We start from the raw sequence: 17,238 nt of genomic DNA, 5'->3' as shown, positions 1-17,238 counted from the left end.
TTTAAATAGAGAGGAGAGAGAGACAGAGCTCAGAGAGGAAGAGACAGAGCTCAGAGAGAGGGAGACAGTATTTAAATAGAGAGAGAGAGAGACAGAGCTCAGAGAGAGAGAGAGACAGAGCTCAGAGAGGGAGACAGTATTTAAATAGAGAGAGAGAGAGAGAGACAGAGCTCAGAGAGGAAGAGACAGAGCTCAGAGAGAGGGAGACAGTATTTAAATAGAGAGAGAGAGAGACAGAGCTCAGAGAGAGAGAGACAGAGCTCAGAGAGGGAGACTTTAAATAGAGAGGAGAGAGAGACAGAGCTCAGAGAGGGAGACAGTATTTAATAGAGAGGAGAGAGACAGAGCTAAGAGAGAGGGAGACAGTATTTAAATAGAGAGGAGAGAGAGACAGAGCTCAGAGAGGAAGAGACAGAGCTCAGAGAGAGGGAGACAGTATTTAAATAGAGAGAGAGAGACAGAGCTCAGAGAGGGAGACTTTAAATAGAGAGGAGAGAGAGACAGAGCTCAGAGAGGGAGACAGTATTTAATAGAGAGGAGAGAGACAGAGCTAAGAGAGAGGGAGACAGTATTTAAATAGAGAGGAGAGAGAGACAGAACAGAGCTCAGAGAGGGAGACAGTATTTAAATAGAGAGGAGAGAGAGACAGAGCTCAGAGAGGGAGACAGTATTTAATAGAGAGGAGAGAGACAGAGCTCAGAGAGAGGGAGACAGTATTTAAATAGAGAGCAGAGAGAGACAGAGCTCAGAGAGAGGGAGACCCTATTTAAATAGAGAGAGAGAGAGAGACAGAGCTCAGAGAGAGAGAGACAGAGCTCAGAGAGAGAGAGACAGAGCTCAGAGAGGGAGACTTTAAATAAAGAGGAGAGAGACAGAGCTCAGAGAGAGAGAGACAGAGCTCAGAGAGAGAGACAGAGCTCAGAGAGGGAGACTTTAAATAGAGAGGAGAGAGACAGAGCTCAGAGCAGAGAGAGACAGAGCTCAGAGAGAGGGATACAGTATTTAAATAGAGCGAGAGAGAGACAGTGGAGGTTGAGAGAGAAAGAGCTCAGAGAGAGAGACAGAGCTCAGAGAGGGAGACTTTAAATAAAGAGGAGAGAGACAGAGCTCAGAGAGAGAGAGACAGAGCTCAGAGAGAGAGAGACAGGGCTCAGAGAGAGAGAGACAGAGCTCAGAGAGGGAGACTTTAAATAGAGAGGAGAGAGACAGAGCTCAGAGCAGAGAGAGACAGAGCTCAGAGAGAGGGAGACAGTATTTAAATAGAGCGAGAGAGAGACAGAGCTCAGAGAGAGAGAGACTTTAAATAGAGAGGAGAGAGACAGTATTTAAATAGAGAATAGAGAGACAGAGTTTCTGTGTCCCTATTCCCTTTACAGGGATCTATTTGGGACAGATACAGATTCACATAAGCAGAATTATGGAAGAAACAGACATAAGTGGTTGTTGGATCTCATCAGAAAAGCTCTCGCCCAGAGTGACCTAACGAGACAAATCAGATGAAGACAACCTGGCAATAAGGACACAATGTCCTCTTTTTAACCTGACAGGGGGAAAAGGATCATTACACTACAGTATAACGAGTACAGCGACCGACCGCGACTCCCGACCGATCGCGACTCCCGACCGACCGCTGACAATATTATCAGCTTCAGTCCAGTGTCAATTACTTTGAATTTATCCACCAGGGGGCAGCACTAGCTAACGTAAACTATAAGAGCTGCTCCAAGGAAACAGACATATTAGTAACATCCTCTCATTAGTATACTAGCTCTAACATCTTCATGTTATTAACAGACACCGCTACTCATATAATGATGCCTTGAAGTCATTTATCTATGGAAAAGAATGTGTGGTTATTGGGACGACACATGTTACATCCACATCCTCACTGTGTCTGCTGTGTTTAGATCAGTGGTGGGCGACTCCAGTCCTCGACTGCCTGATTGGTGTTACCATTTTTCTCCGTCTCTAGCAAACACAGCTGATTAATCAAGTCATATTCTAAACTGAAGATCGCGATTAGGTGATTATTGGAGTCAGGTGTGTTAGCTGGGGACCTGGAGTCGCCCACCCCCTCAGGCAGATCAGCTGTACGGAAAGGCTCCATGTTGTTTACAGCAACGCAGGGAATCCTCTGACACTACCCATAATGCATTGCAACTCTGATGTCATCACCACCACACCCCGTTCAGCTAAGGAGAGAGAGAGAGAGAGAGAGAGAGAGAGGAGAGAGAGAGAGAGAGAGAGAGAGAGAGAGAGAGAGAGAGAGAGAGAGAGAGAGACGGGGGAGGAGGCGAGAGCAATAGGGGGATGGTGGAGGTTGAGAGAGAAAGAAAGAAAGAGGAGAGAGAGACAAGGATGGAGATAAAGAATGAGCTGGAAAAGGGAGGAAAAGAGAGAGATGAGGAAGGATGAGGAAGGATAGGGAAGAATACGGAATTCATACCTCCCTCCTTCATGATATTTTACAGTGTAATATTACAGGAGTCATTTGCGTTAAACAGAAAGGAGTTTAATGGAATCAAATAGGAGGCAGGAGAACATCCCAGTTAATAAACCACTGAATTGGTTCTGAACCGTTCGTTTAAGATGACTCCATTGAGATGATTTGATTTGTCATTGGTTCCCTGCTGATTCTCAGGTTCCAGATGAATTGATTCGGTACTCTGTGTTTTTTGCCCTTGAGAAATGAATCCATTCAGGACAGTTTGTTTTGCCCTTGAGAGCTGCCTTCCCAAAATAACCATCTGTCTCAACCACTGAGACACACACACACGCACACACGCACGCACGCACGCACACACACACACACACACACACACACACACACACACACACACACACACACACACACACACACACACACACACACACACACACACACACACACACACACACACACACACACACACACACACACACACACACACACACACACACACACACACACACACACACACCATATTGGAGGGACTGTGCCCGCCTGTCTATCTGGCATTTGACAGAGTGTGCAAAGCTGTCATCAAGGCAAAGGGTGGCTACTTTGAAGAATCTAAAAATCTAAAATATATTTAGATTTGTTTAACACTTTTTTTGTTTACTAGATGATTCCATATGTGTTATTTTCATAGTTTGTTTTCACTACTATTCTACAATGTAGAAAATCGTAAAAAATAAAGATAAACCCTGGAATGAATACTATACCTTTAGGTCCAAACTTTGACTGGTATCTGTATACAAAATATATAAAAATGTCTAAACTTATTGAGAGACCAAGCGCCAACTCACAGAGTTCTACTGTTTAGTTTCCCCGGTACAATAGCAACAAATGGAATAGTCCCAAAAGTGCAAAACCCTAAGACAAAACCAAGGGCAAGTATTTTACACGAATTTGACCTAGTCCTAGTGTGTGTGTGTGTGTGTGTGTGTGTGTGTGTGTGTGTGTGTGTGTGTGTGTGTGTGTGTGTGTGTGTGTGTGTGTGTGTGTGTGTGTGTGTGTGTGTGTGTGTGTGTGTGTGTGCTTTGGATTCGTTGCTTGATAAAGTAGTTTACTCCATGTTACGCATTACATGGAACTAAAGTTGTTTTTAAAAACTCGAAACGGTTTTTGTTTGACTGTCGGAGGGAGTGATGGCGTGCCGTTCTGCTCTCTACCAAATCAAGGCACCATATGTCACTAAATTCATTGGAAAATAATCTTCAACCAAATCAGAGATATCTTGGTCACAACGTTTATTACCTAAATGGTGTAGTCTGATGTGCTGTATTTAATTTAGAAGTTTGGAGTAGGCTACATTTGCGGGAAAGAAAGCCTATACGAGAATCCGCACGGAGCCACTCCACGACACAAGACAACTTCATATGCGCTCATGAAATGCAGACAACAAGCGCTGCTTTTTCATCCACCGTGTTTTTTCATTACGAGAAAATATCGGCCTACCTTTCTGTAATGTCAACCATCGAAATACAACAATTCCCTTTCTGTCTCTATACAATATGTTGTGAAAAGGGATCATCTGGACGAATAAGTCTTCGCTATAACAGAAGCAACCAATGGCAAAGATAAGAGTTGCGCCGTTTTTCCATTTTTTATGGACATACTGTCATCACATTCTCCAAACGTTTTATTTCTCTCCGCTCTCGCTTGATAACTAAATGAGGAAACAAGTGGAGATTGAATCAGGGAAACACCGAGCCTGGAAAGGAAATGGTTTCTTAAAGTAGCGGGTACGTTACTAGAAAATGTAGCGGTAATAATATGGTAATATTTAAAGGCAGTAACGCGTTATAATACTCCATTACGCATAAAAGTAATATTATTAAGTAACGATTTTCTGTTGTAACACTTTACCCCTGACACTGTGTGTGTGTTAGGGCTCTGCTTACCCGACCCAGATATTATACATTGGGTTAGGGCTCTGCTTACCCGACCCAGATATTATACATTGGGTTAGGGCTCTGCTTACCCGACCCAGATATTATACATTGGGTTAGGGCTCTGCTTACCCGACCCAGATATTATACATTGGGTTAGGGCTCTGCTTACCCGACCCAGATATTATACATTGGGTTAGGGCTCTGCTTACCCGACCCAGATATTATACATTGGGTTAGGGCTCTGCTTACCTGACCCAAGCCCGACAGGACCCAGATATTATACATTGGGTTAGGGCTCTGCTTACCTGACCCAGATATTATACATTGGGTTAGGGCTCTGCTTACCTGACCCAAGCCCGACAGGACCCAGATATTATACATTGGGTTAGGGCTCTGCTTACCTGACCCAAGCCCGACAGGACCCAGATATTATACATTGGGTTAGGGCTCTGCTTACCCGACCCAGATATTATACATTGGGTTAGGGCTCTGCTTACCTGACCCAAGCCCGACAGGACCCAGATATTATACATTGGGTTAGGGCTCTGCTTACCTGACCCAGATATTATACATTGGGTTAGGGCTCTGCTTACCCGACCCAGATATTATACATTGGGTTAGGGCTCTGCTTACCCGACCCAGATATTATACATTGGGTTAGGGCTCTGCTTACCCGACCCAGATATTATACATTGGGTTAGGGCTCTGCTTACCTGACCCAAGCCCGACAGGACCCAGATATTATACATTGGGTTAGGGCTCTGCTTACCTGACCCAAGCCCGACAGGACCCAGATATTATACATTGGGTTAGGGCTCTGCTTACCCGACCCAGATATTATACATTGGGTTAGGGCTCTGCTTACCTGACCCAAGCCCGACAGGACCCAGATATTATACATTGGGTTAGGGCTCTGCTTACCCGACCCAGATATTATACATTGGGTTAGGGCTCTGCTTACCCGACCCAGATATTATACATTGGGTTAGGGCTCTGCTTACCTGACCCAAGCCCGACAGGACCCAGATATTATACATTGGGTTAGGGCTCTGCTTACCCGACCCAGATATTATACATTGGGTTAGGGCTCTGCTTACCTGACCCAAGCCCGACAGGACCCAGATATTATACATTGGGTTAGGGCTCTGCTTACCCGACCCAGATATTATACATTGGGTTAGGGCTCTGCTTACCCGACCCAGATATTATACATTGGGTTAGGGCTCTGCTTACCCGACCCAGATATTATACATTGGGTTAGAGCTCGGGTATCACTAAATTCAACACTAACATTTTGAAGCTCATGTGCTCGTGCTCTGCTGCTCAGCACAGTCAAATCGTATCTGACTAAGATCAGATCATAGCATGGTGTCAGAAGTGCTTCACAGAAATAAGATTATTTCACAGAAAAGCATCGTGTTCCTTGATTTTTAGAGTGATGAAATGTAGCTTCAGGCTCACTGCTCTCTCCTGCCTCTTCATTGAGGAGCCGTTGCTATGGATACTCACAGACTGAGAGCGCCAAGAGCAGAGAGCACACAGAGCGAGCTGAGCGCAGGGAGCGAGTGGATTTACTCAAATATTTCGGGTTTTGGGCAGGGCCGGGCCTTAAAATTGGCAAAAGCAATCACGCCTGGGTAGGGCTCGGGCTTAATATTCACGGCTCTAGTGTGCGTGTGTGTGTGTGTGTGTGTGTCCCACTTACCTGCTGGTTCTCGTCATATGTCTCTCCCTCCTGCTGATCTCCCTGTGGCTCTCCTTCCATGGCCTCCTGCCCATACTCCTCAGGCTGTGGACACACACACACACACACACACACACACACACACACACACACACACACACACACACACACACACACACACACACACACACACACACACACACACACACACACACACACACACACACACACACACACACACACACACACACAATTGTAAAACAAAACGAAAACACACATCCTATTTCACCACAACACTTTGAACAATTTGAACAGTGAGAGACAGAATAACAACAAAAAAATCTGAAAAACGCATGTCAAAAATGTTATAAATTGATTTGCATTTTAATGAGGGAAATAAGTAATAAGTAATAAATAATAGATCACTATAGTAATAATGTCATAAATGTACATTTTACATAAGAATATCAACCCCTTTGGTTTGATACTCGACATTGAGCAAAGGTGCAACCAATTTCCTTTGATCATCCTTGAAATGTCACTACAACTTGATTGGAGTCCACCTGTGGCTAATTACATTTTTTTTGGACATGATTTAGGAAGACCTGTATATATAAAGGTCCCACAGTTGACAGAGCAGGAAATATACCATGAAGTCCAAGGAAGTGGCCGTAAATCTCTGAGATATAATTGTGAAGAGCCATATATCTGGGGAAGGGTGTTAAACCATTTCTAGAGTATTGAAAGTTTCCAAGAGCACAGTGGTCTTCATCACTAGGAAATGGAAAGAAATATGGAACTACACATACTCTACCAAGACCTGGCTGTCCAACCAAACCGAGCAGCCTGGCAACAAAGACCTTGGTCAGGGAGATGACCAAGAACCCAATGACCACACCAACAGAGTTCCTCGGGTGATATGGGAGAACCTGCCAGAAGGAGAACAGTCTCTACAGCACTTCACCAATCTGGGCTTTATGGGAGAGTGGCCAGATGGACACTACTCCTGAGACAAAGATACACGACAACATGTCTGGAGTTTGCAAAAAGGCACCTGAAAGACTCTGAGAGCATAAGGCAAAATATTATAAGACACAAATTGAACTCTTTGGCCTGAATGAAAAGCGCTATATCTGGAGAGAGAAAACAACTGGCACAGCTCATCACCTGTCTAACACCATCCCTACCATGAAGCATGGTGATGGCAGCATCATGATATGGGGATGCTTTTCAGCAGTAGGGACTGGGAGACTGGTAAGGATGGAGGGAACAATGAATAGAGCCAAATACAGGCAAAGCCTTAATGAGAACCTGCTTCAGAGTGTCAACGACAGACTGGGGTGAAGATTTTACTTTCCAACAGGACAATGACCCCAACCATACAGCTAAAGCAATGCTGGAATGGCTTCAGAACAAGGGTGAGTGGCCCTGCCAAATCCTAGACTTCAATCCCATTGAAAATCTGTGGAAAGACTTGAAGATTGCTGTTCATTGCCACTCCCCATCTAATTTAACAGAGAATGAGAAAATCTGCAATGAAGAATGGGAGAAAATCCCCAAATCCAGATGTGCAAAGCTGATACAGACATACCCAAGACGACTCAAAGCTGATACAGAGAAACCCAAGATGACTCAAAGCTGATACAGACATACCCAAAATGACTCAAAGCTGATACAGACATACCCAAAATGACTCAAAGCTGATACAGACATACCCAAAATGACTCAAAGCTGATACAGACATACCCAAAATGACTCAAAGCTGATACAGACATACCCAAAATGACTCAAAGCTGATACAGACATACCCAAAATGACTCAAAGCTGATACAGACATACCCAAGATGACTCAAAGCTGATACAGACATACCCAAGATGACTCAAAGCTGATACAGAGAAACCCAAGATGACTCAGAGCTGATACAGACATACCCAAAATGACTCAAAGCTGATACAGACATACCCAAGATGACTCAAAGCTGATACAGACATACCCAAAATGACTCAAAGCTGATACAGACATACCCAAAATGACTCAAAGCTGATACAGAGAAACCCAAAATGACTCAAAGCTGATACAGAGAAACCCAAGATGACTCAAAGCTGATACAGACATACCCAAAATGACTCAAAGCTGATACAGACATACCCAAGATGACTCAAAGCTGATACAAACATACCCAAGATATATGCCATTTAGCAGACGCTTTTATCCAAAGCGACTTACAGTCATGTGTGCATACATTCTACGTATGGGTGGTCCCGGGAATCGAACCCACTACCCTGGCGTTACAAGCGCCATGCTCTACCAACTGAGCTACAGAAGGACTCAAAGCTGATACAGACATACCCAGGACGACTCAAAGCTGATACAGACATACCCAAGACGACTCAAAGCTGATACAGTCATACCCAAGACGACTCAGAGCTGATACAGTCATACCCAAGACGACTCAGAGCTGATCCAGACATACCCAAGACGACTCAAAGCAGATACAGAGTTGGGTCAGAGCTTGTAAGACAGCAGACATACAGTACCACAGATTTGGGTCAGAGCTTGTAAGACAGCAGACATACAGTACCACAGAGTTGGGTCATAGCTTGTAAGACAGCAGACATACAGTACCACAGAGTTGAGTCAGAGCTTGTAAAACAGCAGACTTACAGCACCGCACCATTGCTAATAGATCATATCGTTCAAGAGAAAATGGCCAAATTAATGAAAAAAATAATTGAGATTATTTTTAATTCACTCCATTTGACTTAATGGACCCTAGACTCTATGGGGGTCTTAATGAGCCCTAGACTCTATGGGGGTGTTAATGGACCCTAGACTCTATGGGGGTATTAATGAACCCTAGACTCTATGGGGGTGTTAATGGACCCTAGACTCTATGGGGGTCTTAATGAACCCTAGACTCTATGGGGTCTTAATGGACCCTACACTCTTTGGGGGTCTTAATGTCCCCTAGACTCTATGGATTCTTAATGAACTCTAGACTCTATGGGGGTCTTAATGGACCCTAGACTCCATGGGGTCTTAATGAACCCTAGACTCTATGGGGGTGTTAATGAACCCTAGACTCTATGGGGGTGTTACATTACATTACATTTAAGTCATTTAGCAGACGCTCTTATCCAGAGCGACTTACAAATTGGTGCATTCACCTTATGACATCCAGTGGAACAGTCACTTTACAATAGTGCATCTAAATCTTAAGGGGGGTGAGAGGGATTACTTATCCTATCCTAGGTATTCCTTAAAGAGGTGGGGTTTCAGGTGTCTCCGGAAGGTGGTGATTGACTCCGCTGTCCTGGCGTCGTGAGGGAGTTTGTTCCACCATTGGGGGGCTAGAGCAGCGAACAGTTTTGACTTGGCTGAGCGGGAGCTGTACTTCCTCAGTGGTAGGGAGGCGAGCAGGCCAGAGGTGGATGAACGCAGTGCCCTTGTTTGGGTGTAGGGCCTGATCAGAGCCTGGAGGTACTGAGGTGCCGTTCCCCTCACAGCTCCGTAGGCAAGCACCATGGTCTTGTAGCGGATGCGAGCTTCAACTGGAAGCCAGTGGAGAGAACGGAGGAGCGGGGTGACGTGAGAGAACTTGGGAAGGTTGAACACCAGACGGGCTGCGGCGTTCTGGATGAGTTGAAGGGGTTTAATGGCACAGGCAGGGAGCCCAGCCAACAGCGAGTTGCAGTAATCCAGACGGGAGATGACAAGTGCCTGGATTAGGACCTGCGCCGCTTCCTGTGTGAGGCAGGGTCGTACTCTGCGGATGTTGTAGAGCATGAACCTACAGGAACGGGCCACCGCCTTGATGTTGGTTGAGAACGACAGGGTGTTGTCCAGGATCACGCCAAGGTTCTTGGCGCTCTGGGAGGAGGACACAATGGAGTTGTCAACCGTGATGGCGAGATCATGGAACGGGCAGTCCTTCCCCGGGAGGAAGAGCAGCTCCGTCTTGCCGAAGTTCAGCTTGAGGTGGTGATCCGTCATCCACACTGATATGTCTGCCAGACATGCAGAGATGCGATTCGCCACCTGGTCATCAGAAGGGGGAAAGGAGAAGATTAATTGTGTGTCGTCTGCATAGCAATGATAGGAGAGACCATGTGAGGTTATGACAGAGCCAAGTGACTTGGTGTATAGCGAGAATAGGAGAGGGCCAAGAACAGAGCCCTGGGGACACCAGTGGTGAGAGCGCGTGGTGAGGAGACAGATTCTCGCCACGCCACCTGGTAGGAGCGACCTGTCAGGTAGGACGCAATCCAAGCGTGGGCCGCGCCAGAGATGCCCAACTCGGAGAGGGTGGAGAGGAGGATCTGATGGTTCACAGTATCGAAGGCAGCCGATAGATCTAGAAGGATGAGAGCAGAGGAGAGAGAGTTAGCTTTAGCAGTGCGGAGCGCCTCCGTGATACAGAGGAGAGCAGTCTCAGTTGAATGACTAGTCTTGAAACCTGACTGATTTGGATCAAGAAGGTCATTCAGAGAGAGATAGCGGGAGAGCTGGCCAAGGACGGCACGTTCAAGAGTTTTGGAGAGAAAAGAAAGAAGGGATACTGGTCTGTAATTGTTGACATCGGAGGGATCGAGTGTAGGTTTTTTCAGAAGGGGTGCAACTCTCACTCTCTTGAAGACGGAAGGGACGTAGCCAACGGTCAGGGATGAGTTGATGAGCGAGGTGAGGTAAGGGAGAAGGTCTCCGGAAATGGTCTGGAGAAGAGAGGAGGGGATAGGGTCAAGCGGGCAGGTTGTTGGGCGGCCGGCCGTCACAAGACGCGAGATTTCATCTGGAGAGAGAGGGAGAAAGAGGTCAGAGCACAGGGTAGGGCAGTGTGAGCAGAACCAGCGGTGTCGTTTGACTTAGCAAACGAGGATCGGATGTCGTCGACCTTCTTTTCAAAATGGTTGACGAAGTCATCTGCAGAGAGGGAGGAGGGGGGGAGGGGGAGGAGGATTCGGGAGGGAGGAGAAGGTGGCAAAGAGCTTCCTAGGGTTAGAGGCAGATGCTTGGAATTTAGCGTGGTAGAAAGTGGCTTTAGCAGCAGAGACAGAGGAGGAAAATGTAGAGAGGAGGGAGTGAAAGGATGCCAGGTCCGCAGGGAGGCGAGTTTTCCTCCATTTCCGCTCGGCTGCCCGGAGCCCTGTTCTGTGAGCTCGCAATGAGTCATCGAGCCACGGAGCGGGAGGGGAGGACCGAGCCGGCATGGAGGATAGGGGACATAGAGAGTCAAAGGATGCAGAGAGGGAGGAGAGGAGGGTTGAGGAGGCAGAATCAGGAGATAGGTTGGAGAAGGTTTGAGCGGAGGGAAGAGATGATAGGATGGAAGAGGAGAGAGTAGCGGGGGAGAGAGAGCGAAGGTTGGGACGGCGCGATACCATCCGAGTAGGGGCAGTGTGGGAGGTGTTGGATGAGAGCGAGAGGGAAAAGGATACAAGGTAGTGGTCGGAGACTTGGAGGGGAGTTGCAATGAGGTTAGTGGAAGAACAGCATCTAGTAAAGATGAGGTCGAGCGTATTGCCTGCCTTGTGAGTAGGGGGGGAAGGTGAGAGGGTGAGGTCAAAAGAGGAGAGGAGTGGAAAGAAAGAGGCAGAGAGGAAAGAGTCAAAGGTAGACGTGGGGAGGTTAAAGTCGCCCAGAACTGTGAGAGGTGAGCCGTCCTCAGGAAAGGAGCTTATCAAGGCATCAAGCTCATTGATGAACTCTCCGAGGGAACCTGGAGGGCGATAAATGATAAGGATGTTAAGCTTGAAAGGGCTGGTAACTGTGACAGCATGGAATTCAAAGGAGGCGATAGACAGATGGGTAAGGGGAGAAAGAGAGAATGACCACTTGGGAGAGATGAGGATCCCGGTGCCACCACCCCGCTGACCAGAAGCTCTCGGGGTGTGCGAGAACACGTGGGCGGACGAAGAGAGAGCAGTAGGAGTAGCAGTGTTGTCTGTGGTGATCCATGTTTCCGTCAGTGCCAAGAAGTCGAGGGACTGGAGGGAGGCATAGGCTGAGATGAACTCTGCCTTGTTGACCGCAGATTGGCAGTTTCAGAGGCTACCGGAGACCTGGAACTCCACGTGGGTCGTGCGCGCTGGGACCACCAGAGTAGGGTGGCCGCGGCCACGCGGTGTGGTTAATGGACCCTAGACTCTATGGGGTCTTAATGGCCCCTAGATTCTATGGGGCTCTTAATGGACCCTATACTCTATGGGGTCTTAATGGACCCTAGACTCTATGGGGGTCTTAATGGACCCTAGACTCTATGGGGGTCTTAATGGACCCTAGACTCTATGGAGTCTTAATGAACCCTAGATTCTATGGGGTCTTAACGGACCCTAGACTCTATGGGGTCTTAATGGACCCTAGACTCTATGGAGTCTTAATGAACCCTAGACTCTATGGGGGTCTTAATGAACCCTAGACTATATGGGGTCTTAATGAACCCTAGACTCTATGGGGGTGTTAATGGACCCTAGACCCTATGGGGGTGTTAATGAACCCTAGACTCTATGGGGTCTTAATGAACCCTAGACTCTATGGGGGTCTTAATGGACCCTATACTCTATGGGGTCTTAATGGACCCTAGACTCTATGGGGGTCTTAATGGACCCTAGACTCTATGGGGGTCTTAATGGACCCTAGACTCTATGGGGTCTTAATGAACCCTAGATTTTATGGGGTCTTAACGGATCCTAGACTCTATGGGGTCTTAATGGACCCTAGACTCTATGGAGTCTTAATGAACCCTAGACTCTATGGGGGTCTTAATGAACCCTAGACTATATGGGGTCTTAATGAACCCTAGACTCTATGGGGGTGTTAATGGACCCTAGACTCTATGGGGGTGTTAATGAACCCTAGACTCTATGGGGTCTTAATGAACCCTAGACTCTATGGGGGTCTTAATGGACCCTATACTCTATGGGGTCTTAATGGACCCTAGACTCTATGGGGGTCTTAATGGACCCTAGACTCTATGGGGGTCTTAATGGACCCTAGACTCTATGGGGTCTTAATGAAACCTAGATTCTATGGGGTCTTAACGGATCCTAGACTCTATGGGGTCTTAATGGACCCTAGACTCTATGGAGTCTTAATGAACCCTAGACTCTATGGGGGTCTTAATGAACCCTAGACTATATGGGGTCTTAATGAACCCTAGACTCTATGGGGGTGTTAATGGACCCTAGACTCTATGGGGGTGTTAATGAACCCTAGACTCTATGGGGTCTTAATGAACCCTAGACTCTATGGGGGTCTTAATGGACCCTATACTCTATGGGGTCTTAATGGACCCTAGACTCTATGGGGGTCTTAATGGACCCTAGACTCTATGGGGGTCTTAATGGACCCTAGACTCTATGGGGTCTTAATGAAACCTAGATTCTATGGGGTCTTAACGGATCCTAGACTCTATGGGGTCTTAATGGACCCTAGACTCTATGGAGTCTTAATGAACCCTAGACTCTATGGGGGTCTTAATGAACCCTAGACTATATGGGGTCTTAATGAACCCTAGACTCTATGGGGGTGTTAATGGACCCTAGACTCTATGGGGGTGTTAATGAACCCTAGACTCTATGGGGTCTTAATGAACCCTAGACTCTATGGGGTCTTAATGAAACCATGAATAAGGGCCGACGACCCTGCTGAAACCATGAATAAGGTCTGACAACCCTGCTGAAACCATGAATAAGGTCTGACGACCCTGCTGAAACCATGAATAAGGGCTGACAAACCTGCTGAAACCATGAATAAGGTCTAACGACCCTGCTGAAACCATGAATAAGGGCCGCCGACCGTGCCGAAACCATGAATAAGGGCTGACGACCCTGCTGAAACCATGAATAAGGGCTGACGACCCTGCTGAAACCATGAATAAGGTCTGACGACCCTGCCGAAACCATGAATAAGGGCTGACGACCCTGCTGAAACCATGAATAAGGGCCGACGACCCTGCCGAAACCATGAATAAGGGCTGACGACCCTGCTGAAACCATAAATAAGGACTGACGACCCTGCTGAAACCATGAATAAGGTCTAACGACCCTGCTGAAACCTTGAATAAGGTCTGACAACCCTGCTGAAACCATGAATAAGGGCTGACAAACCTGCTGAAACCATGAATAAGGACTGACGACCCTGCTGAAACCATGAATAAGGGCCGACGACCCTGCCGAAACCATGAATAAGGTCTGACGACCCTCATGAAACCATGAATAAGGGCCGACGACCCTTCCGAAACCATGAATAAGGGCTGACGACCCTGCTGAAACCATAAATAAGGGCTGACGACCCTGCCGAAACCATGAATAAGGGCTGACGACCCTGCTGAAACCATAAATAAGGTCTGACGACCCTGCTGAAACCATGAATAAGGGCTGACGACCCTGCTGAAACCATGAATAAGGTCTGACGACCCTGCTGAAACCATGAATAAGGGCTGACGACCCTGCTGAGACCATGAATAAGGACTGACGACCCTGCTGAAACCATGAATAAGGGCTGACGACCCTGCTGAGACCATGAATAAGGGCTGACGACCCTGCTGAAACCATGAATAAGGTCTGACGACCCTGCTGAAACCATGAATAAGGTCTGACGACCCTGCTGAGACCATGAATAAGGGCCGACGACCCTGTTGAAACCATGAATAAGGGCTGACGACCCTGCTGAAACCATAAATAAGGACTGACGACCCTGCTGAAACCATGAATAAGGTCTAACGACCCTGCTGAAACCTTGAATAAGGTCTGACAACCCTGCTGAAACCATGAATAAGGGCTGACAAACCTGCTGAAACCATGAATAAGGACTGACGACCCTGCTGAAACCATGAATAAGGGCCGACGACCCTGCCGAAACCATGAATAAGGGCTGACGACCCTGCTGAAACCATAAATAAGGACTGACGACCCTGCTGAAACCATGAATAAGGTCTAACGACCCTGCTGAAACCTTGAATAAGGTCTGACAACCCTGCTGAAACCATGAATAAGGGCTGACAAACCTGCTGAAACCATGAATAAGGACTGACGACCCTGCCGAAACCATGAATAAGGTCTGACGACCCTCATGAAACCATGAATAAGGGCCGACGGCCCTGCCGAAACCATGAATAAGGGCTGACGACCCTGCTGAAACCATGAATAAGGTCTGACGACCCTGCTGAAACCATGAATAAGGGCTGACGACCCTGCTGAGACCATGAATAAGGACTGACGACCCTGCTGAAACCATGAATAAGGGCTGACGACCCTGCTGAGACCATGAATAAGGGCTGACGACCCTGCTGAAACCATGAATAAGGTCTGACGACTCCGCTGAAACCATGAATAAGGGCCGACGACCCTGCCGAAACCATGAATAAGGTCTAACGACCCTGCTGAAATCATGAATAAGGTCTGACAACCCTGCTGAAACCATGAATAAGGGCTGACAAACCTGCTGAAACCATGAATAAGGACTGACGACCCTGCTGAAACCATGAATAAGGGCCGACGACCCTGCCGAAACCATGAATAAGGTCTGACGACCCTCATGAAACCATGAATAAGGGCAGACGGCCCTGCCGAAACCATGAATAAGGGCTGACGACCCTGCTGAAACCATGAATAAGGTCTGACGACCCTGCTGAAACCATGAATAAGGGCTGACGACCCTGCTGAGACCATGAATAAGGACTGACGACCCTGCTGAAACCATGAATAAGGGCTGACGACCCTGCTGAGACCATGAATAAGGGCTGACGACCCTGCTGAAACCATGAATAAGGTCTGACGACCCTGCTGAAACCATGAATAAGGTCTGACGACCCTGCTGAGACCATGAATAAGGGCCGACGACCCTGTTGAAACCATGAATAAGGTCTAACGACCCTGCTGAAACCATGAGTAAGGTCTGACGACCCTGCTGAAACCATGAATAAGGGCCGACAACCCTGCTGAAACCATGAATAAGGGCTGACCACCCTGCCGAAACCATGAATAAGGGCTGACGACCCTGCCGATTCCAAGTGGAACAACATCTACTTTATTTTCCTGATAGAAATAACATCCTTCTCCATACACTGTTATTTAGAACTATTGATTAGAGCTATTGATTAGAGCTATTGATTAAATATATTGATTAGAGCTATTGATTACAGCTATGGATTAGATCTATTGATTGGAGCAATTGATTAAAGCTATTGATTAAAGCTATTGATTAGTGCTATTGACTAGAGATATTGATTAGAGATATTGATTAGAGCTATTGATTAGAGCTGGGTGAATGAGGAAGCTGGTTGGATAAGGGCATTGTAAATATAAAGGAACATCAATCTAGAATCTCACCTTATGACAACAGCATGTTATTCACCAGCTATTTGTACTGTTATACCACAGGGGCTGGTGATAGTCTATAGTGATATAGGGGCTGGTGATAGTCTATAGTGATATAGGGGCTGGTGATAGTCTATAGTGATATAGGGGCTGGTGATAGTCTATAGTGATATAGGGGCTGGTGATGTGTGTCATGTGTGTGTGTTTGTGTGTGTGTGTGTTCGTGGTATGTGTGTGTTTGCATTGTGTGTGTGTGTGTGTGTGTGTGTGTGTGTGTGTGTGTGTGTGTGTGTGTGTGTGTGTGTGTGTGTGTGTGTGTGTGTGTGTGTGTGTGTGTGTGTGTGTGTGTGTGTGTGTGTGTGTGTGTGTGTGTGTGTGTGTGTGTGTGTGTGTGCGTGCTAGTCTTACGTTCATGTCAGATGGGAACTCGTCCTTCTTCCCCAGGCCAGTGGCTGCAGCGATATTCCCCATGGCTCCACCAGCAAGGTCCTTCGCTACATCATCACACACACACGTTAACACACACACACACACATTATTAACACACACATCAAACTCACACACACACACATTAATGCACATGCACATACACTGATGTTGTTGTACACTAGTACACTAGTCTCTATCTTTACCAGTCTAATCCTGTTTGGTTTGTTGTCCTAGTTTGACTCTAAGGTGTTATATCTTTCCCAGTCTAATCCTGTTTGGCTTATTGTCCTAGTTTGCCTCGAAGGCGTTTTAAACGGTATCTTTCCCAGTCTAATCCTGTTTGGTTTGTTGTCCTAGTTTGACTCTTAAGGCGTTATATCTTTACCAGTCTAATCCTGTTTGGTTTGTTGTCCTAGTTTGACTCTTAAGGC

At 46.9% G+C, this 17,238-nt stretch overlaps 1 protein-coding gene across 1 annotated transcript in view; it reads right to left on the bottom strand.

Annotated features, from left to right (window-relative positions):
* Window positions 1–17,238, bottom strand: part of LOC123994211 (beta-synuclein-like) — a 46,077-nt gene that overhangs the window by 2,769 nt on the left and 26,070 nt on the right. The window contains exons 4-5 of the mRNA XM_046296747.1: window positions 16,787–16,872; window positions 6,083–6,166 (exon numbers count right to left, since the gene is read on the bottom strand). Of these exons, the coding sequence (XP_046152703.1) occupies window positions 6,083–6,166; window positions 16,787–16,872 (170 nt within the window). The remainder of the gene's footprint in view (window positions 1–6,082; window positions 6,167–16,786; window positions 16,873–17,238) is intronic.

The sequence above is a fragment of the Oncorhynchus gorbuscha genome, linkage group LG13, assembly GCF_021184085.1.
Source record: "Oncorhynchus gorbuscha isolate QuinsamMale2020 ecotype Even-year linkage group LG13, OgorEven_v1.0, whole genome shotgun sequence".
Classification (NCBI taxonomy): domain Eukaryota; kingdom Metazoa; phylum Chordata; class Actinopteri; order Salmoniformes; family Salmonidae; genus Oncorhynchus; species Oncorhynchus gorbuscha.
The sequence above is the reverse complement of the archived record's forward strand: the minus strand, read 5'-3'. Positions and strand labels throughout refer to the sequence as shown.